General features: G+C 40.0%; 1 protein-coding gene across 1 annotated transcript; it reads left to right on the top strand.

Annotated features, from left to right (window-relative positions):
• Positions 1-4,479: 4,479 nt before the first annotated feature.
• On the top strand, positions 4,480-26,720 carry LOC120022381 (zinc finger protein 271-like; the record flags this gene model as incomplete). The annotated part of the gene is made up of 3 exons (XM_038966271.1): positions 4,480-4,962; positions 5,581-5,620; positions 25,855-26,720. Coding segments are annotated over 3 exons (1,389 nt in total), but the record flags the coding sequence as incomplete, so codon positions are not given.
• Between the last annotated feature and the right edge of the window lie 112 nt (positions 26,721-26,832).

Raw genomic sequence — 26,832 nt, 5'->3', positions numbered from 1 at the left:
ATTCTGAGTGGTTATCGAAAGTGCGAGAGCTGAAAATATTTTACGAAAATACTTTGAGGAACTATTGCAATTTATTTTAATAAGCCTTTGTGTTCTTGTTGTTTGAGGTGAAGAAAAAATTACTTTGAGAAGCTCCACAACTCATTAGTGGTGGAGCGTTAAGACAATCAGAAATACTATCAGACATCCTCAAATGGGCACATTTTATAGGCCTGTATTTGTGTGCAGGCCAGGTAGATTATTCCTACTTCTATATGTGTAATCAGGTGTGTGTCCTTACTCAACATTGACAGGAGTGTTTCAAACAAAAGACAATGAATAAATTGACAAATCTCTTGTAGGGTCAGGTCTGGGTGGTCTGCCATGGGACGTTTCATTTAGTATCCGTTTGGGTCGGCATGGGGAATGATTGTATTTCCCCATAGTATGTTGTACCGAAGTTGACCGACTGAAAGGGAGTGTAATTGTATGACTATAATTAGTGTTCCCTGAAGGAGGGAAACAAGGTAAAACACCAGTTTGGCCAAACCCCTTCCTGGGTCCGTGAAGAGCGGTATTAAATTGAAGGAATAAATTGATCCTTACGCTCATCACCTGTGGAATGCGGGGCTTCCAGCGATGCACCGATTGAATAGTATGTTGTACCTAGTTTCCCTACTTCAGGGAACAGTAGTTATAGTTATAACGTTAAGCTTGTCATATAATGAACTTCAACTTAAATACTGGATCTTGCTGTCAGTCAGTTTTTTTTGTATTCAGATCTCTGAAATGCACTCTAACTACGTAACATTTCGTGTCTTCTTATGTTACGCTGGGAAAACAGTTTATGGGCACAGAAATCCTAAATCATTTCAGAGTTTGCTAAATCCGAGAGTCCCCTTAAGTTGATTCACAACACCCAAATGGATACTGTCATTAATGTGGTTCTTCTATAATTACACATAATACTTAATACTGTAGCTGTTTAGTTACAGTCACATGTTCAACTATCATCAGCTGATCCCGGAAATCATTTTCTGAATGACAGTCACATGACAAACATCACGACATGCAAGAACAACCAAAGTGCTTCTTCATTCATTACTCTGGTAAAGACAGGTATGCCGTGCTCCATGTTGGATCCAACATCCCTAACAAATTGATGTTTATAATGTTATTGTCTGCTTGATTTACAGTAGGGTCTCGTTAGTCTGTTTGCACACAGTGATACTTAGCTCATAATGTGTAGAGTAGAGGTCGACCGATTAATCGGAATGGCCGATTTCAAGTTTTCATAACAATCGGTAATCTGCATTTTTCGACACCGATCATGGCGCATTACATTGCACTCCACGAGGAGACTGTGTGGCAGACTGACTACCTGTTTTGCGAGTGCAGCAAGGAACCAAGGTAAGGTGCTAGCTAGCATTAAACGTATCTTATAAAAAACAATCAATCTTAACATAATCACTAGTTAACTACACATGGTTGATGATATTACTAGTTTATCTAGCTTGTCCTGCGTTACATATAATTGATGCGGTGCCTGTTAATTTATCATTGAATCACAGCCTACTTCGCCAAACGGGTGATTTAACAATCGCATTCGCGAAAAAAGCACAGTCGTTGCACCAATGTGTACCTAACCATAAACATCAACGCCTTTCTTAACCTCTCTGGGATATGTGGGACGGTAGCGTCCCACCTGGCCAACATCCAGTGAAAATGCAGAGCGCCAAATTCAAATAAATTACTATAAAAATTTAACTTTCATGAAATCACACATTCAATATACCAATCAATCACAGACCATCATATTTCAACCCCCCGGCGCGACACAAAACGCAGAAATAAAGATATAATTCATGCCTTACCTTTGACGAGCTTCTTCTGTTGGCACTCCAATATGTCCCATAAACATCACAAATGGTCCTTTTGTTCGATTAATTCCGTCGATATATATCCAAAATGTCCATTTATTTGGCGCGTTTGATCCAGAAAAACACCGGTTCCAACTTGCACAACATGACTACAAAATATCTCAAAAGTTAAAAGTAAGTTTTGTCCAAGCATAAATCTGAATGGTTTGTCCTCGGGGTTTTGCCTCCCAAATAAGTTATATTATAGTCACAGACATGATTCAAACAGTTTTAGAAACTTCAGTGTTTTCTATCCAATACTAATAATAATATGCATATATTAGCATCTGGGACTGAGTAGGAGGCAGTTTACTCTGGGCACGCTTTTCATCCAAACGTAAAAATGCTGCCCCCTATCCACAAGAAGTTAAAATCAATACACAAGTATATATTTTTAAACCTGCATATTTAGTTAATATTGCCTGCTAACATGAATTTCTTTTAACTAGGGAAAATTGTGTCACTTCTCTTGCGTTCTGTGCAACAGAGTCAGGGTATATGCAGCAGTTTGGACCGCCTGACTCATTGCGAACTGTGTGAAGACCATTTCTTTTTAACAAAGACAGCCAACTTCGCCAAACGGGGGATGATTTAACAAAAGCGCATTTGCGAAAAAAGCACAATCGTTGCACAAATGTACCTAACCATAAACATCAATGACTTTCTTAAAATCAATACACAGAAGTACATATTTTTAAACCTGCATATTTAGTTAAAAGAAATTCATGTTAGAAGGCAATATTAAACTAGGGAAATTGTGTCACTTCTCTTGCGTTCATTGCACTCAAAGTCAGGGTATATGCAACAGTTTGGGCCGCCTGGCTCGTTGTGAACTAATTTGCCAGAATTATTACATAATATGGAAGGTTGTGCAATGTAACAGCAATATTTAGGCTTATGGATGCCATCCGTTAGATAAAATACGGAACGGTTCCGTATTTCACTGAAAGAATAAACGTTTTGTTTTCTAAATGATCGTTTCCGGATTTGACCATATTAATGACCTAACGCTCGTTTCCGGATTTGACCATATTAATGACCTAAGGCTCGTATTTCTGTGTGTTATTATAATTATTGATAGAGCGGTCTGACTGAGCGGTGGTAGGCAGCAGCATGCTCGTAAGCATTCATTCAAACAGCACTTTACTGCGTTTGCCAGCAGCTCTTCGCAATGCTTCAAGCATTGCGCTGTTTATGACTTCAACCCTATCAACTCCTGAGATTAGGCTGGAAATACTAAAGTACCTATTAGAACATCCAATAGTCAAAGGTATATGAAATACAAATGGTATAGAGAGAAATAGTCCTTTAATAACTACAACCTAAAACTTCTTAACTGGGAATATCGAAGACTCATGTTAAAAGGAACCACCAGCTTTCATATGTTCTGAGCAAGGAACTTAAACTTTAGCTTTTTTACATGGCAAATATTGCACTTTTACTTTCTTCTCCAACACTTTATTTTTGCATTATTTAAACCAAATTGAACATGTTTATTTATTTGAGAATAAATAGATTTTATTGATGTATTATATTAAGTTCAAATAAGTGTTCATTTTTCATTCAGTATTGTTGTAATTGTCAATATTACAAATATATATATATATATATATATACACAAATCGTCCGATTCAATCGGTATCGGCTTTTTTTGGTCCTCCAATAATCAGTATCGGCGTTGAAAAATCATAATCGGTCGACCTCTAGTGTAGAAAACTGTTCCTTTATTCAGGACATTTAGAATGACAACACATTAAAGAGTAGCCTAGTGGGATTATTGACAACATTATCTGGTGATCAGGTTATGAAATGTCATGACAAAGACATTTTAGTTTCCATGTTTCACCTGAAATATTAAATCATTTATAGTCCTAGGTCTATATTGTTGTTAGGTGAAGTTATGGGTCCTACAGTAGGTCTATGTTGTTGTTGTTAGGTGAAGTTATGGGTCCTACAATAGGTCTATGTTGTTGTTAGGTGAAGTTATGGGTCCTACAGTTGGTCTATGTTGTTAGGTGAAGTAATGGGTCCTACAGTAGGTCTATGGTATTGGTATAACTAGTTGTTTCCTCATTAGCATGGAGGAGCTTCTGCAACCAAATTGAGTGTGCATCGCCCTCGTGCGCTAATTTTAGTAAACACAGAAAGGGGCCTATATTGGAGACCAAAAGTCGTATGGCACACTGCTTAGGATTTCAACAACTTTAATAACTTAATTATAGCCTACAATCATCAATGTTACTACTAATGTGAAAACAAGACTAAATTTGACTATTGTTGCTCACTTGACTGTCTTAAGACAATTGTCAAATAATTTTAACATTCATTACAGACGTCAATTGTTGTACAACATCATGGCTTCGCTGTTGGCATCAACTTTTACAGTGGATTTCTGCTATTGTGGGCCTTGAACCATCTGTCTGACTTTGTTGTTCACACAGGAGAGAGAAGTGACTACCGTGGGGAGCCTCAACAACATCATGATGCTGATGAGGCAGAGACGAGTCTCCCCAGATCAAAACACCTCAAGAAACACCAGCGGAGACCCACAGGGAAGAAATCTCATTGCTGCTCTGACTGTGGGAAGAGATTCACCTCCTCAGCAGGCATTAAAATTCATCAGAGAATCCACACAGGAGAGAAACCTTATATCTGTGGTCAATGTGGGAAGAGTTTTACTCAGTCAACCAGCCTGATATCACACCAGAGAATACACACTGGAGAGAAACCTTATAGCTGTACTCAATGTGAGAAGAGTTTTACTCATTCAACCAGCCTGATATCACACCAGAGAACACACACAGGGGAGAAACCTTACAGCTGTGATCAATGTGGGAAGAGTTGTAGTCACTTATGCAACCTTCTATCACACCAGAGAACACACACAGGAGAGAAATCTTATAGCTGTAATCAATGTGGGAAGAGTTTTACTCACTTAAGCAACCTGGTATCACACCAGAGAACACACACAGGAGAGAAACCTTATAGCTGTGATCAATGTGGGAAGAGTTTAACTTCATCTAGCAGTCTTATTGTACACCAGAGAACACACACAGGAGAGAAACCTTACAGCTGTGATCAATGTGACAAGAGATACTCTGATAAAAGATCTCTGATCAAACATCAGAAAATACATACATGAAGGAGTTGTTTCATGATATTAATGAATTAATGTCACAGTGTAGAATGTTTTAACATTGTAGTAGGAGTATTATAATGATGTCACAATGTAGGACCGTTTGTCCCCTGTTCTTTTGATTTCAGCGTGATATGGATATTAGCCTCGGGGGAAAATCCAGGCTCTGAAATGGAAGAGTACTATTTATGTGATTTAACAAAAAGTGACTAACACAAAAAGAGCTGTGACCCACTTGAATCAAAATGCAACACTTCAAAATGTAGCTAGTTGTTTTCTACAAGTTGTCCTTTAACCAGTGATGTACACATTATCCCCAGATTCCGTGTGGTTTTTGAGCTGTTAGTTTTAACAGGACGTGAAACCACATCTCCCCACTCTCACACAACATGATATCAAAGAGTGATGACAAATAAGTGTTGTGTTCCTTTGTTTAGCGACCCCTAAATTTAAATGCATCACTCCAAATGTAGCTGACTGTCTTCTGCAGGTTGTCCTCTAACCAGTGAGGTAAAAGATATCTCCCATTTCCATGTGTTTTTTTAGTTGTTAGTTTCAACCGGATTTAATCCCCTAATCGATATCAGTGATTTATTGCTACTTGTCAAAACAACAGCATTTTTGGTGCTTGTGCAATTTATAAGGTGCTTTAAAAAAAAAATTGCAAGTAATATGATTATTGTGGCAGATGTTTGGGTATATAGTACATTTTATGTTTAGGTTTTCAATTTATCCCAAACTGTTTTTGCATTTGGACTATTGATTTGGACACGTTTAAACTGTGACATTGGGGATATCCCACTTAGCAAAATTTTGTTGAAAATAAGACTATGCCCGACCTACAATATAGGTTTTAGTTGAAAGTGAAAGTTGAAAAGGCTATTTAATTTCAACGTACTTGCAGCCTATACACATGGACGCAGTATAATACATTGAGTCTATAATCAGTTTTAGGGATATGAGTTCTGGTAGTCATGGTAATAACGAATCCGCTAGCGGGACAACTTCCTGTTGGAATAAATAATCAGAAATATTATGGATTTTAATCATTTATGAACATACAAGTGTCTTATATCGACTGAAAGCTTACATTTTTGTTAATCTAACTGCACTGTCTGATTTACAGTAGCTATTACAGCAAACATGCCATGCGATTGTTTGAGGATGGCGCCCCACATAAAAAAATTCTACCGGCACAGGTTTTGTAACTTCACATCTAACGATTAAATATGAACTTTTTGAAAATCTTCCTCTGATCTGTCATCCAAAGGGTCCCAACTATAACATGTAGTGTCGTTTTGTTAGATAAAATGCTTCTTTATATCCCAAAAACTCTGTTTAGTTGGCCGCATCGATTTGAGTTATCCACTCATCCAACATGCAGAGAAAGGAATCCGAAAATCTACCCCTAAACTTTGTTTCAACAAGTCAAAATACGTTTCTGTTTACTCCTCAGATACCCTAAAATGTAATCAAACTATAATATTTATTTTGGAAAGAAGTATGTTCAATAGAAAACCAATTTTAGCAGGTGCGTAATGTCTTTATGGCGCGCGCAAACACGAATTTCCAAGACTGTCCTTCGACTAAAACTGATATTTCTTATTCGTTTTTTAAGTTAAAAGCCTGAAACCTTGAACATAGACTGCTGACACGCTGTGGGAGCCATAGGAATTGCATACAGGGAGCTAATTTTCAATATGACCTTTCTCTTGCAATTCTAAGAGGATGGTCTCAGGTTGGTTTTTCTTTGGATTTTCTCCTACCATATCTGTTGTGTTACATTATTTTAACATTTCTACAAACTTCAAAGTGTTTTCTTTCCAATGGTACCAATTATATGCATATCCTGGCTTCAGGGCCTGAGCTACAGGCAGTTTACTTTGGGCACAAAATAATGTATGAGACTATAACACAATTGATATGGCAGGCGAAAATCCAAAGAAAAACCAACCGGAATTGTTTTGGAGCTCCTAGGCTCTTATAATGGAAAGCTATGGGTGCTATGTAATTCCAGCTCCCAGATTGCAATTCCTATGGCTTCCACTAGATGTCAACAGTTTTTGTTCATTGTTTCAGGCTTGTTTCTTCAAAAAACGAGGAAGAATTTGAAGTTTTTGTACAAAGAGTCCCGATACAATATCAGTCTGTTAGCGCGCGATGAAGAGGACGCGCGCTTACTACTTTTACACTGAACATACTTCTTTCCGTATGAAATATTATAGTGTATTTACATTTTAGGATACCTGAGGATTAAATAGAAACGTAGTTTGACTTGTTTGAACAGAGTTTAGCGGTAGCTTTTTGGACTCCTTTGTCTGCACGTTCAACGAGTGGATTACTGAAATCGATGGCGCCAACTGAACTGACTTTTTGGGATATAAGGATTTTATCTAACAAAATGACCATTCATGTTGTAGCTGGGACCCTTGGGATTGCAAACAGAAGAAGATTTTCAAAAGTAAGTGATTTATTTAATCGCTATTTGTGATTTTTATGAAGCCTGTGCCGGTTGAAAAAAATGTTGTGGGGCACCGTCCTCAAACAATCGCATGGTTTCGCTGTAAAGCCTATTGTAAATTGGACAATGCAGTTAGATTACCAATCATTTAAGATTTTAAACGATACAAGATACTTGTATGTTCATAAATGTTTAATATTACGATTATAGATTTGAATTGCGCACCCTCCAATTTCACTGGATGTTGTCCACTTATTAACCTCTCTTGGATACATGAGACTTTAGCATCCCACCTCTTCAACAGCCAATGAAACTGCTGGGCGCCAAATTCAAATACAGAAATACTCATTATAAAAATTCAGAAAACAAAACATATTTTACATAGGTTTAAAGATTAACTTCTTGTGAATCCAACCACGGTGTCAGATTTAATAAATAAATAAATGCTTTACGGCGAAAGCATACCTTACGATTATTTGAGAACATAGCCCAGCAGACAAATCATTACAAACAGTAACCAGCCAAGTAGAAGAGTTACACAAGTCAGAAATAGAGATAAAATTAATCCCTTACCTTTGATGATCTTTATATGGTTGCACTCAGCAGACATTCATTTACTCAATAAATTTTCCTTTTGTTCGATAAAGTCTCTTTATATCCAAAAACCTCCGTTTTGTTCGCGCGTTTTCTTCAGTAATCCACAGGCTCAAACGCAGTCAAAACAGGCAGACAAAAAAATCCAAATTGTATCCGTAAAGTTCATAGAAACATGTCAAACGATGTTTATATTCAATCCTCGGGTTGTGTTTAGCCTAAATAATCGATAATATTTCAACCGGACAATAACTTCGTCAATATAAATGGTAAACAAGAAAGGCACTCTCTCGGTCGCGCGCATGAAAAAGCTCTGTGACACTTTAGGGTCCACTCATTCAGACTGCTCTTACTTCCTCATTTTTCAGAATACAAGCCTGAAACAATTTCTAACGACTGTTAACATCTAGTGGAAGGCATAGGAACTGCAATTTGAGTCCTAAGTCAATGGATACTGTAATGGCATTGAATAGAAAACTACAAAAACAAAACAAAAAAAACTTCCTGACTGGATTTTTCTCAGGTTTTCGCCTACCAAATCAGTTCTGTTATACTCACAGACACTATTTTAACAGTTTTGGAAACTTTCGAGTGTTCTCTATCCATATCTACCAGTTATATGCATATCATATCTTCTGGGCCCGAGAAGCAGGCAGTTTATTTTGGGCATGCTTTTCATCCAAAATTCCGAATGCTGCCCTCTACCCCAGAGAAGTTAAGGGGGAAGGTGTTACAGGCTTTGGTTTTTCCATTTATGTTTTCTTGCTGGGGAACGTAACAACAAACAATGGTGTAAAACAAGCTTATATTTTGGGTTGGATGTTGCATCCAATTGTTAATATTTTAATCAATGTCATTTCCTTACAATGCTCATTAGTCTTTCAATTGTTAGTCTTCTGTTTTTTATCCTCTTATGTTTGTTGTGTACTAAATATTTCTGTTTATTTTCATTGTTTTTTTCCTGTGAAGCCATTGCGTTGCATCCATGTCTGAAATGTGCTGTATAAATATAGCTTGATTTGATTTGAACATATTGTAAAACAAATGAACCCAATGACTGACCAAACAAGACTCTTGCAAAAACAATGAACAAATATGTGCAAAAGCAACACATTTCTTGGTCAATCTTAGTATGATAAACTATCACTTTTCCAGCCTGCTGAAGGCGTGGTAAACACCACCCCCGGCTCTACCAGGGGCTTGAGGTGGGCTCCCACAGCTCTGCTTGTGTCATGTTCTGTGGCCTTGCTGTTCCATTTCTTGACTGCCCCTGCAACACAGAAATAAACATATTTAGTTCTTGTGAATCCAACCACGGTGTCAGATTTAAAAAAAAAAAAAAAAAAAAAAAAAAAAAAAAAAAATGCTTTACGGCAAAAGCATACCTTACGATTATTTGAGAACATAGCCCAGCAGACAAATCATTACAAATAGTAATAACCAGCCAAGTAGAAGAGTTACACAAGAAGAGTTAAAAACAATTACAATATAGACAATCATTGAGCAGTGAGCACACGTAGAGCAACATAGGACAAGCAAGACAGCAACATAGAACAAAAAGCAGCAAGACAAAATTCATAAAAGCAACAAAGTGTTTCCACACCTCACAAGCTACAGACAACATGGAAAGCGGCAATACACAGCTAGGGATTATGTTCACAAATCTGATTGGCCTTTAGCCATGTCTTCATGCATTTTGTGAAAGTGTGATATGTGGTGCAGTTATGTGTGTCTGATGGCAGTGTATTCCAGGATGCTCTCACAGAGAAAGCGGATTTACTAAAGGTGCTTTTCCTTAAGGGAACTATACAGTCACCTCTCATGGCAGACCTTGTGGATCTGCTGCCATATGTTTGGGTTTTCTGTTTAACAAAAATACTGAGTGGAGGGGGAGCCAGTCCATTTAGGATCTTGAATACAAGACATGCGTCGGTGTATTGCAAAAGATTTTTTCAACTCAGGAGCTCATGCTTTCTGAGGATGTAACAGTGATGATGGCTATTGGGCTGCCTATCAAGCACTTTGAGAGCCTGTTTGTAGACAGACTAAATAGGTTTTAATGTTGTACAGCAAGCCTGGGCCCAACTAGTCAAGCAGTATGTTAAGTGGGGGAGTTTCATAGATTTGAAGTACAGTTTTGCTACCTCTGTAGTCAAACAATTTCGTATAAATCGGAGATTAGCCATGTTGAATTTGGTTATTTGAATGACCTATTTCACATGCTTTAAAAAAGAGGTTGGAATCAAGTATGATGCCAAAGTACTTAAAATCAGATACCACCTGGAGCTTCTCCCCTGACACATAGACATCTGGCTCAGTAGCATCTGTTGCCCTCTTTGTGAAGAACATGCAAACAGTTTTTTTCACATTGAGATGCAAACACGAGTCACTGAGCCACTTTGTAACCTGGCCCATTACAGTAGTGAGTTCTTGTGTAGCTTGTTGTTTGCTCTTTGCATGCACATATATCACTGTATCATCTGCATACATTTGAACTTCAGACCCAGTACAGACAGAAGGCAGATGATTAATGTACAGGCATGTGACATGTGGTATAGAAAAGTCCAATCTTAGCAGAGTACATGGGAGGCACTATGCTGTGTGTCTGCAGGTGTCTATCTGGTCAAAACCACTGATACAGATGCCCCTCAACCCTCTGGGATGGATCATGTCTACAGAGAAACCTAGATTCAAATACTTAGACTTGTGTGTATTGGGTATATGTTGTGAAATTGTTAGATATCACTTGTTAGATATTAGTGCACTGTCGGAGCTAGAAACACAAGCATTTTGCTACACCCGCAATAACATCTGCTAAACATGTATGTGACCAATAAAATGTGATTCGATTTGAAATAAACGTTCTATTTATCAAAGGTGCTTTTGGCTGGAGTCAAACTGACTCGAAAGGATTTCAATTTGTTAAAAGTCCATTTTGATACAAAAACACTAAACCCTGATTTCGATTTATTAAGAACAAGTTGATTGACAAAGTCATGAAAAATTGGAAGAATAGAATAAACCACATTTTGGCTATGATAAAAGATATGCCTCTGGGGTCAAAATGATCCATGTCAGAAGTATAGTTCAATGCAAATATGTAGTGGGTGTAAAGTTTGTTTTAAATTCTCACTCATTAAACACGAATCAATCAACACATGCTTCTCTTTGAACGACTTAATATAATATTCAACTTTTATGAAATAAATGAAAAATACAATTTTGCTTCCTCATCTGCGTTGCCCACTCCTTTCAGCAGATGTGCGTCTTTAAGGTTCAATCGATGCTGCCAGTGTGACGTATAATCTAGTGGACGGGACGCTCTTTCAACAATAACAGCTAGTCAGACACCTCGGTAGCTCTCTAGCAAATATAGCTACAACATTCACGCTCTTTACACTGTTTTGGCGTATATTAGTCGCTGTTACACACTTCTGTCGTATGTACTTGTTGGCCCATTCAATTTTATATTTACGTTGTTTGTCAGCTAGCTGGTTTGCTAAATTAGCTTAGAACTAGGCTAGTCGCTAATGCTAGCTAGCTAACATCCCCGACCATGAGTTCACTAAGCTACTCCCCTCCTGCTAAAGAAGAGGCGGTCTGCTGGACAGAGAAAGAATATCTCGTGAAAGAGGAGGAGGAAGAGAAAGATGTTACAATACAAAAACAAATAGAGGGTGAGGCTGTTACCGTGAAAGAAGAAGAGAAAGACGTTTCAGTGAAAGAAGAGGAAGATGCGTTCAGAGTGAAAGAGGAGGATGTTACAGTAAAAGAAGAGGAGAAAGAGAAAGAGGAGGATGCAGTTTTTGGAGTGAAAGAGGAGGAGGGGGAGATTACTGTCACATTGGAGGAAGAAGAGGAGGTTGGAGCTCTGTTTAACACCAGTAAGTACCGTCTCTGCAGTCGTTGAACCAATATGCAGTAAAGGGGTTCTACACTAATGTTGTTCTGTAGGAATGGCTGAAGCTACACTGTAACGTGTAGAACATCAAGAGTGGACACAACGTTAACAATTGGTCAAATGCATCCAATGACAATGACTGAAATACTGTAGTCCTCTATCTCCTATTAGATTAGCCCAATATGTAGTCTTAAAGGGGCAATCAGCAGTTTACATCCATTTTGGGACTTATACATTAATATGTACCCATCTGTTTCTCGAAGAATTCACTTATAAATGCATCATGAGCTTAGTTCAACTGTCATACCCCATCAGAAGCCCAAATATAAGCTTTTTTTACTCCAGTGTTTGTCAGTAAATATAAACAAACACCGTATATCCTCAAAACATGGTTAAAACTATAATGTTGATATCATGGATGGTTACATTTCTCCAGCCACATCCCTCAGCTTTTTACCGAAACGGGCAGGGAGTACGCTTTGTTATTGTTTCTACTGCTGATTGCTGCCTCCGTTACTCCTCAAGGGCCAAGGACTGTATGTTATTTTCAGAGGTAGACTGGCTTTGGCAGGTAAAATAGTCAAATAATCCACCTAAATGTCAACCGATTCTCAATTGTGATACGTTTCTAGAAACATAAATCGCTGTAGTTTCATATCATATCAACATAAGTTCACACAATACTTAAATATCACATCAAAATAATTTCACATAATACTTTCATATCACATCAAAATAATTTCACATAATACTTTCATATCACATCAAAATAATTTCACACAATACTTTCATATCACATCAAAATAGGTAACCAGTCGTGACGCCCCAAACGGTAAACAGAATTAGTTTCTCGTAATTTCTCCTTCCTTCAGGCTTCTTTTTCTTCTTTGGACTTTATATGGCGGTTAGCAACCAACTTTAAGGTGCATTACCACCATCAACTGGACTGGAGTGTGGACCTCAGTTCATCTTTCAATCACCCACGTGGGTATATACCAAGACAGTCGTGAAGAGGGCACAACAAAACCTCTTCCCCCTCAGGAGACTGAAAAGATTTGGCATGGGTCCCCAGATCCTCAAAAGGTAATACAGCTGCACCATCAAGAGCATCCTGACCGGTTGCATCACCGCCTGGTATGGCAACTGCTCGGCATCTGACCGTAAGGCGCTACAGAGGGTAGTGCGAACGGCCCAGTACATCACTGTGGCCAAGCTTCCTGCCATCCAAGACCTATATAATAGGCGGTGTCAGAGGAAAGCCCACAAAATTGTCAGAGACTCCAGTCACCCAAGTCATAGACTGTTTTCTCTGCTACCGCATGGCAAGCGGTACCGGAGCGCCAAGTCTAGGACCAAAAGCCTCCTCAACAGCTTCTACCCCCAAGTCATAAGACTGCTGAACAATTCATAAAATCGCCACCGGACAATTTACATTGACCCCCCCCCCCCCCCTCCCTTTTGTGCACTGCTAATACTCGCTGGTTGTTTGTTACCTATGCATAGTCACTACACCCCCACCTTCATGTACAGATTACCTCAACTAGCCTGTACCCTCGCACACTGACTCGGTACCGGTGCCCCCTGTATATAGCCTCGTTATTTTCATTGTGTTACTTTTTATTTTAATCTACTTGGTTAACGTTTTCTTCTTCTTGAACTGCACTGTTGGTTAAAGGCTTGTAAGTAAAGCATTTCACGGTAAAGTCTAAGTTGGTGTCTTGACTTATTTGTAAAAAACGGTTTGTCATAAAACACTATATATATATATTTTTTTTTCGTGTTGCTGATACCCCTCCCCAGAGGTGTCTCATTATTGGGATTCATTTCTGATTCCTACCTGTAGCTCACTATGAGGTGTCTAGTGATACAGGTTAAGGGCCCTGTTGGAGATTGGTGGTTGGTAGCGGAGTCGAGGGAACAAGCAGGGTTGGACACGGCCATGTTATTATCCCACACACAGTCTCTGTGGTTCATATGAACCCCATTCCTGGGAATTAGATTTGATTACAAATCGCCCCTGTCTGTTACCACAGAAGGGTTCCGTCTGTCCCGTTCCCAGCTAAGTTTACCAGGCGCTTTGTTGCCTATGACTGGTACCTATGACTGGTAGATAGGGGAAACCTCCATGCTTATTGTAGAAAAAGTAATTAGGGGAAAACTATTTAGTAAACTGAAATAAAATAACAAACCTGTTTGAAAAAGGAAAACTATTCCAAAACTATCTTTGACTCAAACTAAAATAGCCTAAAATAATATTATATTAAATAATAATATTATGTTCAGTTTGAATAATTTATATCTTAACTTTGGGCAAAAATAGAATTGGGTTTTAAATATTTTTTATGTGTTTTTAAAGCTTCTGAACCTGTTGGCTGGTAAATGCTGCCATGGGATGGCAATGTTTCAAATAAACCTAGCTTGTGTATCACTATCACTTGCTATCACCAGAAATACTTTAAGAAATTAGGATATTGGAAACTCCTTTCAATTTGTATTAACAGCTTAAAGAAAATAACCTTGGCATGAATTACCCTCTGAACAAGAAGCACAACAATATGAATATTTTCAGAGATGTGAGATAATTAACTTGTTCTCTGTAATATCGTATAGCTTTGCAATCGTGACATTACGTACTTTCAAGGAAAATAAGCATGTTTCTCGACTCATACCCTGACTTTAAAAAGGGATTTCGTGAGAATTAGCTTAGGAAATGCGTGTCACAGCATGACAATGTGAACGCGATTGGTCGACAGTCTCCTGGACAGGCGTTATATACGCTTTGACATTTTCTGGAATAGTTTTTATTTGAAAACGTTTTTGTTTACTTGCCTGCCTATTGAATTTGGAATGCACTGTACTGTTCCTCTCTGAAACTCACTGAGATAATTCCTTTGATACAGCAGTAGCAATACAGGGATATAACATCTACAGAAAATACAGGAATGCTTATGGGGGAGCTGTTGCTGTATACAGTGCATTCGGAAAGTATTCAGACCCCTTGACTTTTTCCACATTTTGTTACGTTAAAGCCTTATTCTAAAATTGATCAAATTATTTTTTCCCCTCTTTCATTTAGCTAATTTATTTGGCACACCTGCATTTGGGGAGTTTCTCCCATCCTTCTCTGCAGATCCTCTCAAGCTCTGTCAAGTTGGATGGGGAACATCACTGCACATCTATTTTCAGGTCTCTCCAGAGATGTTAGATCGGGCTCAAGTCCGAGCTCTGGCTATGTCACTCAAGGACATTCAGAGACTTCTGCCGAAGCCACTCCTGCGTTGTCTTGGCTGTATGCTTAAGGTCGTTGTCCTGTTGGACGGTGAACCTTTGCCCCAGTCTGAGGTCCTGAGTGCTCTGGAGCAGGTCTTTCATCAAGGATCTCTCTGCACTTTGCTCCGTTAATATTTCCCTCTATACTGACTAGTCTCCCAGTCCCTGCAGCTGAAAAACATCCCCACAGCATGATTCTGCCACCACCATGCTTCACCGTAGGGATGGTGCCAAGTTTCCTCCAGGCATTACGCTTGGCATTCAGGCCAAAGAGTTCAATCTAGGTTTCATCAGACCAGAGAATCTTGTTTCTCATGGTCTGAGAGTCATTGAGGTGCCTTTTGTCAAACTCCAAGCAAGCTGTCATGTGCCTTTTACTCAGGAGTGGTTTCCGTCTGGCCACTCTACCATAAAGGTCTGATTGGTGGAGTGCTGCAGAGATCTTTGTCCTTCTGGAAGGTTCGCACAAAGGAACTTTGGAGATCTGTCAGAGTGACCATCAGGTTTTTGGTCACCTCCCTGACCAAGGCCCTTCTCCCCCAATCGCTCAGTTTGGCTGGGTGACCAGCTCTAGGAAGAGTATTCAATTTAAGAATGATGGAGGCCACTGTGTTCTTAGGGACCTTCAATGCTGCAGAATTTTTTTTGGTACCCTTCCCCAGATCTGTGCCTCGACACAATCCTGTCTCGGAGCTCTAAGGACAATTCCTTCGACCTCATTGCTTGGTTTTTGCTCTGACATGCACTGTCAACTGTGGGACCTTATATAGACAGGTGTGTGCCTTCCAAATCATATCCAATCAATTGAATTTACCACAGGTGGACTACGAACAAGTTGTAGATACATCTCAAGGATGATTAATGGAAACAGGATGCACCTGAAAGCAATTTTGAGTCTCATAGCAAAGGGTCTGAATACGTATGTAAATAAGGTATTTCTGTTTTTTTACCTGTTTTCACTTTTTCATTATTGTGTGTAGATTAATGAGGATTCTATTTTTTTTTTTTTTTCCATTTTAAAATAAAGCTGTAATGTAACAAAATGTGGAAAAGGGAAGGGGTCTGAACTTTCTGAATGAACTATGTTTTATTTTATTTAACCTTTATTTAATTCACAATCACGGCCGGTTGTAAACACAGCCTGGACTCGAACCGGGGGGTCTGTAGTGACGCCTCAAGCACTGAGATGCAGTGCCAAAATCATGTTCTAGTGCTGTCCCCATCTAAAATAAATCTTAGTCAACCAAGAGTCGTCTGTTCATTCTACCAATCGATTGGTTGAAATGTTGTATGTATTTTTCCATATATATACACACCCCATGTGTTTTAATAAAATCAACTATATGTACTGAACTGGTCTGATGCTTTAAGCACGTGTTTGATTAAATAATTAAGACACGCAAATGACTCGAGGGAGCCAGAGATCAAGATAACCTAACCAGAAGGAGAAAAATACTGCCGTTGTGATCCTGAAGTTTCCGGTAATGTGCTACACCAGCGGTCGGCAACCTTTTTCTATTTGGAGTGCCAAGTTATCTTACCATTTCTACCAATCTGCGTGCCAGTTAGGATTTTCATCTGCACATTTTACTGGAACAGTTTAATTTAATTCAAAATAGTATCTCAAAATCATAGAATGTAGATTCATCTACATTCTATCTAAATCTAAATGAAAATTATACAAATTTAAAAGTAACTTTTATTGCCATTGCCAACTATGTAAAAATAGCCTACATAAAGCCAACAAATAAAAAATATTGCAGCCTACAGGTAGAAAATATCCTAGAAATCACATTGGCTGCACATGGCCTGTCTACAACGAACTGGAAACATTGTATCAACTATCAACTGGTTCGGCCCAAAACTCGAGATAGCAAGCTTGCAACATTGTATAAAATATTCTGGGCTTTCAGAGTTTCCCGCACCAGTGAGTTTGGGACAGACACAGCTGTCGGCTATTTGTGCAAAGAATAAGAAGTAATCAGGTATTTTATGACATTTCCACTGGATCAGAGCGTTACATTTTTCCCTTTTATGCTGAGTGGTTATCGAAAGGGCGAGAGCTAGAAATATTTTACGAAAATAATTTGAGGAACTATTGTCATTCACAATTGATTTTGATTAGACTTTGTTTACTTGCTGTTTGAGGTGAAGAAAAATTTTATTTGAGAAGCTCCACAACTCATTAGTGGTGGTGCGTTAAGACAATCAGAAATACTATCAGACATCCCCGAATGGGCACATTAATAGGCCTAAATTTGCGCGCAGGCCAGGTAGACTAATCCTACTTCTATATGCGTAATCAGGTGTGCGTCCTTTCTCAACATTGGCAGGAGTGTTTCAAACGAAAGACAATGAATAAATTGACAAAACTGACGCATCTTGCGGGGTCAGGTCTGGGTGGTCTGCCATGGGCCATTTCATTTAGTATCCGTTTGGGTCGGCATCGGTAATGATTGTAATTCCCCATAGTATGTTTTACCGAAGTTGACCGACTGAAAGGGTGTGTAACTTTATGACTATTGTTTGATTCGGGCCAAACTTTGAACATTGAGATATTAAAGACATGATAGATCAGACGCAGAGTATATAAAGGAGTGAGATCTGTAGAAAGACAGAGTGGCTGTGGAATGTGCTGGGTGGACGGGAGGAGAACACAGGATTGCTATAGGGGAAGCGGATGGACATCTGTGGATTAGGCGAAGGAGGGGTTGAGGTCAGGTCAGATCCCCTGAAGGGAGTAATAAGGGTTTAGTATCCTGTTACCCTCTTCCTGTCGAACCAGAAGATGTAAGGATTGGAGAGAAGGAGGAGTGTCCAAAGTGGGGTATATATACTTGTGATGGTGAGAACATGTTTTTGTCTGAATTACAGCTGTAACGACCCTTTGGGAATAATTAAACTTGGTTAAGCTTCTCTAGTGTCCATGAGTTATTTACTCTGAAAAATTTGAATCTAACACTATAATTAGTGTTCCCTGAAGGAGGGAAACGAGGTACAACACCTGTTTGGCCCCACCCCTTCCTGGGTCGGTGAAGAGCGGTATTAAATTTAAGGAATTAACCCGAGCCTCACGCTCATCACCTATAGAAGGCAGGGCTTCCAGCGAGGCGTGAATTTAATAGTATGTTGTACCTAGTTTCCTTCCTTCAGGGAACAGTAGTTATAGTCATAACATTACTCTTGTCATATGATGAACTTCAACTTAAATAGGGGATCTTGCTGTCGGACAGTTTTTTTGTATTCTGAAATGCACTCGAACTACGTATCATTTAGTGGCTCCTTATGTTACGCTGGGAAAACAGTTTATGTTCACAGAAATCCTACATCATTTCAAAGTTTGCTAAATCCAATGGTTTTTAACTGAGAGTCATCTTGTAATCCAAGATGGCGTAGCAGTAAGACGTGTTTGTTGTAAATGTTATGTTTTTTTGTCTTTTTTTGTATATATTGCAATATATTTCAATCTCTTTTTCCATTTTTAAATTAAATATACCTTCCAGCAACCCGCCTCACCCAATGTGATACCGATCTGCTATTTTTTAGACCCTATAGCTAGAACCTCCATCAGCAGCTAGCTATCAGGAGCTAACCAGCTAATTATCTACTAGCTATTTAGTCATTGTTAGCCACTGCTAGCGGCCTTTACCTTTTTAGCTCAGACACCAGCCGCTTTTAGCCTGGATAATAACTGCCAGTCTGCACAGCGCAATATCAACCCTGAGCATATCGGACTGTTTTTCTCCACTACATCACTGTATTCCTGCCGTAAGCTCTGGACCATTACACCGGATAATCGCAGCTAGCTAGCTGCTACCGAGTGGCCCAGCCCCGAAGCTAGCCTTGAGCCAGGCCCATCTCCCGGCCTGCTTAGTGGACCCTATGATCACTCGGCTACACAGCTGATGCCTCCCAGACTCTTCACTAAGACAACTAGAAGCCACTACATCACCGGATTCCTGCCGTAAGCTCTGGACCTTTGCACCGGATTGGCTATAGTGGCTAACGCCCTTGTCCCGAAGCTAACACCAGTTAGCCTCGAGCCAGGTGCATCTCCCGGCTAGCAAACAAAATTACTCCAGCTACAATACCTCTTTTGCCAATTGGCCTGGACCCTTTGTCGACACGGAGCCCCGCCGATCCATCACGACTGGTCTGTCGACGCAATTCCGTCCCATGTGCCCTCAACCGGCCTTTGCCAGACGTCGGTGACGAGGCTAGCACCAGTTAGCCTCGAGCCAGGCGCATCTCCCGGCTAGCGTAGTAATGACTACCTAATGGCTTCCCTGATTCATATATTGCTGTTCACTGGACCCTATGATCACTTGGCTACATAGCTGATGCCTCTGGAGTTAACTGACCCTCTCTGCCCATTCATCGCCATTTTACCTGTTGTTGTTGTCTTAGCTGATTAACTGTTGTTGTCTTACCCGTTGTTGTCTTAGCTAGCTCTCCCAATCAACACCTGTGATTGCTTTATGCCTCGCTTTATGTCCCTCTAATATCAATATGCCTTGTATACTGTTGTTTAGGGTAGTTATCATTGTTTTATTTGACTGCGGAGCCCCTAGTCCAACTCAACATGCCTCAGAGAGCTCTTTTGTCCCACCTCCCACACATGCGGTGACCTCTGTGGTGGTTCATTTCTTTACTATCAAATGAGGAGAGACAAACTTCACACAAGTCAGAGTTATACTTAAACTAAATCTTTAATAATAAGAGCTTTGCAAAAGCAATGACTTATCAACGATTCACCATTTTCTAATGATCAGTTGAGTGGCAAAACAAAAGTACAAAGATCTTTTATAGCCAAGATACACCCCTTTCAACCTACATGACGAACAACAGATACATAGAATGGTCACAAGGTTAAGATTTGTATGAAAGATATCTATAATACATAGTAGACAGCATCTGCTGTGTCAACAGTATTCATTGTATAGACCAGTGTCTGGCCCTCCTACTCCAAACTGGAATCGTCTCTTCCTGGTACGGTATAGAACAGAACCATTAACTCATGTTCTCTGGAATGCTCTTTTGGTTTTATCACCCAAAGACATCGTAAATCTGTCAGTGTTATCTCATAGAGGCCCATCCTCAGTAGAACACACACACAATAGTTAACAGAATACTCTATTCTGTCGAATAAAACAACCATTATAATGCAATACAAGCATTATAACATAATCTTGCAATTTCCCTGACACCTCACCTAGCATAACTGGTGCCTCCAGAGATGCAACCTCTCTTATCGTCAATCAATGCCTAGGTTTACCTTCACTGTACCCGCACACTACCATACCCCTGTCTGTACATTATGCCTTGAATCTATCCTACCACGCCCAGAAATCTGCTCCTTTTATTCTCTGTTCACAACCCACTAGACGACCAGGTCTGATAGCCTTTAGCCGTACCCTCATCCTACTCCTCTGTTCCTCGGGTGATGTAGAGGTTAACCCAGGCCCTGTGTGTCCCCAGGCGCTCTCATTTGTTGACTTCTGTAACCGTAAAAGCCTTGGTTTCATGCATGTTATCAGAAGCCTCCTCCCTAAGTTTGTTTTACTCACTGCTTTAGCACACTCCGCCCACCTTGATGTCCTTGCCGCGTCTGAATCCTGGCTTTGGAAGGCCACCAAAAAATCTGAAATTTCCATCCCCAACTACAACATTTTCCATCAAGATAGAACTGCCAAAGGGGGAGGAGTTGCAATCTACTGCAGAGATGGCCTGCAAAGTTCTATCCTACTTTCCAGGTCTAAGCCCAAACAGTTCGAGCTTCTAAATTTAAAAATGAATCTCTCCAGAAATAAGTCTCTCACTGTTGCCGCCTGTTACAGACCCCCCTCAGCTCCCAGCTGTGCCCTGGACACCATATGTGAATTGATTGCCCCCCATCTATCTTCAGAGTTCGTTCTGTTAGGTGACCTAAACTGGGATGCCTGGTTGTTCTTTAAAAGTAATTTCCTCACCACCTTAAATAAGCATGCCCCTTTCAAAAAATGTAAAACTAAGAACAGATATAGCCCTTGGTTCACTCCAGACCTGACTGCACTCGACCAGCACAAAAACATCCTGTTGCGTACTGCACTGCATCGAATAGTCCCTGCGATATGCAACTTTTTATAGAAGTCAGGAACTAATTCACACAGTCAGTTAGGAAAGCAAAAGCTAGCTTTTTCAAACAGAAATTTGCATCCTGTAGCTCTAACTCCCAAAAGTTTTGGGACACTGTAAAGTCCATGGAGAATAAGAGCACCTCATCCCAGCTACCCACTGCACTGAGGCTAGGAAACACTGTCACTACCGATAAATCCTCGATAATCGAGAATTTCAATAAGCATTTCTCTATGGCTGGCCATGCTTTCCTCCTGGCTACCCCAACCCCGGACAACAGCTCCCCACCCCCCGCAGCTACTTTCCCAAACCTCCCCAGCTTCTCCTTCACCCAAATCCAGATAGCTGATGTTCTGAAAGAGTTGCAAAACCTGGACCCTTACAAATCAGCTGGGCTAAACAATCTGGACCCTCTCTTTCTAAAAATATCCGCCGCCATTGTGGCAACCCCTATTACTAGTCTGTTCAACCTCTCTTTCGTATCGTCTGAGATTCATAAAGATTGGAAAGCATCCGCGGTCATCCCCCTCTTCAAAGGGGGGGACACTCTAGACCCAAATGGTTACAGACCTATATCCATCCAGTATTCGAAAGCCAAGTTAACAAACAGATCACTGACCATTTTGAATCCCGCCGTACCTTCTCCGCTGTGCAATCCGGTTTCCGAGCTGGTCACGGGTGCACCTCAGCCACGCTCAAGGTACTAAACAATATCATAACCGCCATCGATAAAAGACAGGACTGTGCAGCCGTCTTCATCAACCTGGCCAAGGCTTTCGACACTGTCAATCACCGTATTCTTATCGGCAGACTCAACAGCCTTGGTTTCTCAAATGACTGACTCGCCTGGTTCACCAACTACTTCTCAGATAGAGTTCAGTGTGTCAAATCAGAGGGCCTGTTGACCTCTGGCAGTCTCTATGGGGGTACCACAGGGTTCAATTCTCGGGCCGACTCTTTTCTCTGTATATACCAACGATGTTGCTCTTGCTGCGGGTGATTCCTTGATCCGCCTCTACGCAGACGACACCATTCTGTATATATCTGGCCCTTCTTTGGACACTGTTAACAAACCTCCAAACGAGCTTCAATGCCATACAACACTCCTTCCGTGGCCTCCAACTGCTCTTAAACGCTAGTAAAACTAATGTATGCTCTTCAACCGATCGCTGCCCGTACCCGCTGTCCAGCATCACTACTCTGGACGGTTCTGACTTAGAATATGTGGACAACTATAAATACCTAGGTGTCTGGCTAGACTGTAAACTCTCCTTAAGCATTTACAATCCAAAATTAAATCTAGAATCGGCTTCCTATTTCGCAGCAAAGCCTCCTTCACTCACGCTGCCAAACATACCCTCGTAAAACTGACTATCCTACCGATCCTTGACTTCAGCGATGTCATTTTCAAAATAGCCTCCAACACTCTACTCAGTAAACTGGATGCAGTCTATCACAGTGCCATCCGTTTTGTCACCAAAGCCCCATATACCACTGCTCTCGTCGGCTGGCCCTCGCTACATATTTGTCGCCAAACCCACTGGCTCCAGGTCATCTATAAGTCTTTGCTAAGCCGCCTTAACTCAGCTCACTGGTCACCATAGCAACACCCATAGCACGCGCTCCAGGAAGTATATCTCACTGGTCATCCCCAAAGCCAACATCTACTTTGGCCACCTTTCCTTCCAGTTCTCTGCTGCCAATGACTGGAACGAATTACAAAAATCGCTGAAGTTGGAGACTTATATCTCCCTCACTAACTTTAAGAATCAGCTATCTGAGCAGCTTATCGATCGCTGCAGATGTACACAGCCCATCTGTAAATAGCACATCCAACTGCCTACCTCATCCCCATGTTTTTATTTACTTTTTTTGCTCACACCAGTATTTCTACTTGCACATCATCATCTGCACATCTATCACTCCAGTGTTAATGCTAAATTGTAATTACTTTGCTACTATGGCCTATTTATTGCCTTACCTCTGTACTCCATTTGCACACACTGTATATAGATTTTTCTATTGTGTTATTGACTGTACTTTTGTTTATCCCACGTGTAACTCTGTTGTTTTTGTCGCACTGCTTTGCTTTATCTTGGCCAGGTCGCAGTTGTAAATGAGAACTTGTTCTCAACTGGCCTACCTGGTTAAATAAAGGTGGGGGGAAAATTATGTAGGAATTGTTCATGACGTCCTCCAGTGATTTAAAAAAAAAAAACTTTTCCTGTTGTAAAGTATAAACACACTAAAGGGAAACAAATAAATGTTTTGAGCAAAATATATATATTTTTTTTAGAGAACTGCAAACTAGAAGAAGTGAGTGATGTCATAGTAAGGCATTCAAGGAGTTGGCTTGATCGGAAGTCGTGATGTCATCCAATAGGTGACTGATCTTCATGTGAATATTCATTATTATTTTTTAAATCCTTCCTGTTCTGTCAAGTTGGTTGTTGATCATTGCTAGAAAGACATTTTAAAGCTTTGCTATAGACTTTCAAGACGATTTAAGTCCAAACTGTAACTAGGCCACTCAGGAACATTCAATGTCATCTTGGTAAGCTCCTCCAGTGTAGATTTATCCTTGTGGTTTAGGTTATTGTCCTGTTAGTACAGTTTTTTTGTATTCAGATCTCTGAAATGCACTCTACCTACGTAACATTTAGTTTCCTTATATTACGCTGGGAAAACAGTTTATGGCCACAGAAATCTTAAATCATTTCAGAGTATGCAAAATCCAATGGTTCTAACCGAGAGTCACCTTAACTTTATTGACAAAACCCAAATGGATACTGTCATTAACGTGGTTCTTCAATAATTACACATAATTCTTAATACTGTAGCTGTTTTGTTAGTCACATGTTCAACGATAATCAGCTGATCCAGGAAATCATTTTCTGAATGACAATCTCACATGACAAACATCACGACATGCAACAACCCAAGTGCTTCTTCATTCATTACTCTGGTAAAGACAGTTCAAATCATCAAATCAAATATAATGTTATTTGTCACATACACATGGTTAGCAGATGTTAATGCGAGTGTAGCGAAATGCTTGTGCTTCTAGTTCCGACCATGCAGTAATAACCAACGAGTAATCTAACCTAACAATTTCACACCAACTACCTTATACACACAAGTGTAAAGGGATGAAGAATATGTACATAAAAATATATGAATGAGTGATGGTACAGAACGGCATAGGCAAGATGCAGTAGATGGTATAGAGTACAGTATATACATATGAGATGAGTAATGTAGGGTATGTAAACATATAAAAGTGGCAGTTATGCCGTGCTCCACGTTGGATCCAACATCACTAACAAATGTATGTTTATAATGTGTTATTGTCTGCTTGATTTACAGTAGGGTCTCGTTAGTCTGTTTGGACACAGAGATACTTACCTCATAATGTGTAGAGAAATGTTCCTTGATGGATAGGCTATTGTACAACACACAGAGCTATTTTCCTATATTTGTTGTTAGGTGACGTTATGGGTCCTACAGTAGGTCTACGTTATTGTTAGGTGAAGTTATGGGTCCTACAGTAGGTCTATGTTATTGTTAGGTGAAGTTATGGGTCCTACAGTAGGTCTACGTTATTGTTAGGTGAAGTTATGGGTCCTACAGTAGGTCTATGTTATTGTTAGGTAAAGTTATGGGTCCTACAGTAGATCTCTGTTGCTGTTATGGTCGTAGAGTACACTATGTATGTCATGCAACAACAACCAAAGTGCTTCTTCGTTCATTAAATAGGTATATTTTTGATGTTAGGTGAAGTTATGGGCCAATTTGGCAAACAGTGTACAAACCCTCATTGTCAGGCTGATGGAAAAGCTAGCCAAAGAGCATTTTACTGGTTGAAGTGTTTTTTAAGTACAAAGCGGTTGATTTGCGATGATGACACAAACATTATATTAAGCAGGACATTCAAACGAGCCTTACAATTATAATCTAAAGTAGTGTGAAATGCACTCATAAGCAACCTGGAAATGGAGGTTACTCCCCTGAGTTTTCCCATATTCACATTCAGAATACATTGTGAAAAACTAAAATCTTTGCTCACCATTTTTGCTACAACCAGATGTACTACATCCAAAACTATCAGTTTCCTCATTAGCAGGGAGGAGTTTCTACAACCAAATTGCATGTGCATCGCCCTCGTGCCGCAATTTTAGCAAACACAGAAAGGGGCCTATATTGGAGACCAAAAGTCGTCTGGCACACTGCTTAGAGTTTCAACAACATGAATAACTTATTTCTAGCCGACAATCATCGATGCTACTACTAATGTGAAAACAAGACAATATGACTATTGTTGCTCACTTGACTGTCTTAAGACAATTGTCAAATAATATTAACATTCATTAAAGACTTCAATTGTTGTACAACATCATGGCTACGATGTTGGCATCACCTTTTTCAGTGGATTTCTACTGTTGTGGGCCTTTAAATCTGTCTGACTTTTCCATTCACACAGGAGAGAGACGGGACTATCATGGATCCGCTGGGGAGCCTCAACAACCTCATGATGCTGACGAGGCAGAACAGAGTCTCTCCAGATTAGAACACCTCAAGAAACACCAGCAGAGACCAACAGGGAAGAAATCTCACTGCTGCTCTGACTGTGGGAAGATCTTTTCAAAATCATATACATTACAATCACACCAGATAATTCACACTGGAGAGAAATCTCATAGCTTTGATCAATGTGGGAAGAGTTTTACTCCGTCAAGCGGCCTGAAAGTGCACCATAGAACACACACAGGAGAAAAACCTTATAGCTGTGATCAATGTGGGAAGAGTTTTGTTACATCTTGCTATTTGACTGTACACCAGAGAATACACACAGGAGAGAAACCTCATGGCTGTACTCAATGTGGGAAGAGTTTTGCTCAGTCAAGCTGCCTGATATCACACCAGAGAACACACACAGGAGAGAAACCTTATAGCTGTGCTCAATGCGGGAAGAGTTTTATTCAGTCAAGTCATCTGACTATACACCAGAGAACACACACTGGAGAAAAACCTCATAGCTGTGATCAATGTGGGAAGAGATTTACTCAGTCAGGCGGCCTGATATACCACCAGAGAACACACACAGGAGAGAAACCTTATAGCTGTGCTCAATGTGGGAAGAGTTTTGCTACATCTAGCAATCTGACTATACACCAGAGAACACACACTGGAGAGAAACCTCATAGCTGTAATCAATGTGGGAAGAGTTTTGCTCAGCCAAACAACCTGATATCACACCAGCGTACCCACACAGGAGAGAAATATCATAGCTGTGATCAATGTGGGAAGAGATATTCTCGTAAAAGATCTCTGATCAAACATCAGAAAATACATACATGAAGTTGTTTCATGATATCAATGAAATAATGTCACAATGTAGAATGTTTTAACATTGTAGTAGGAGTATTTGAATGATGTCACAATGGCATGATAATGATGG

This window comes from Salvelinus namaycush, chromosome 27 (genome assembly GCF_016432855.1).
Source record: "Salvelinus namaycush isolate Seneca chromosome 27, SaNama_1.0, whole genome shotgun sequence".
In the NCBI taxonomy this organism is placed as follows: Eukaryota; Metazoa; Chordata; class Actinopteri; order Salmoniformes; family Salmonidae; genus Salvelinus; species Salvelinus namaycush.
This window is presented reverse-complemented; position numbering and strand designations above follow the sequence as displayed.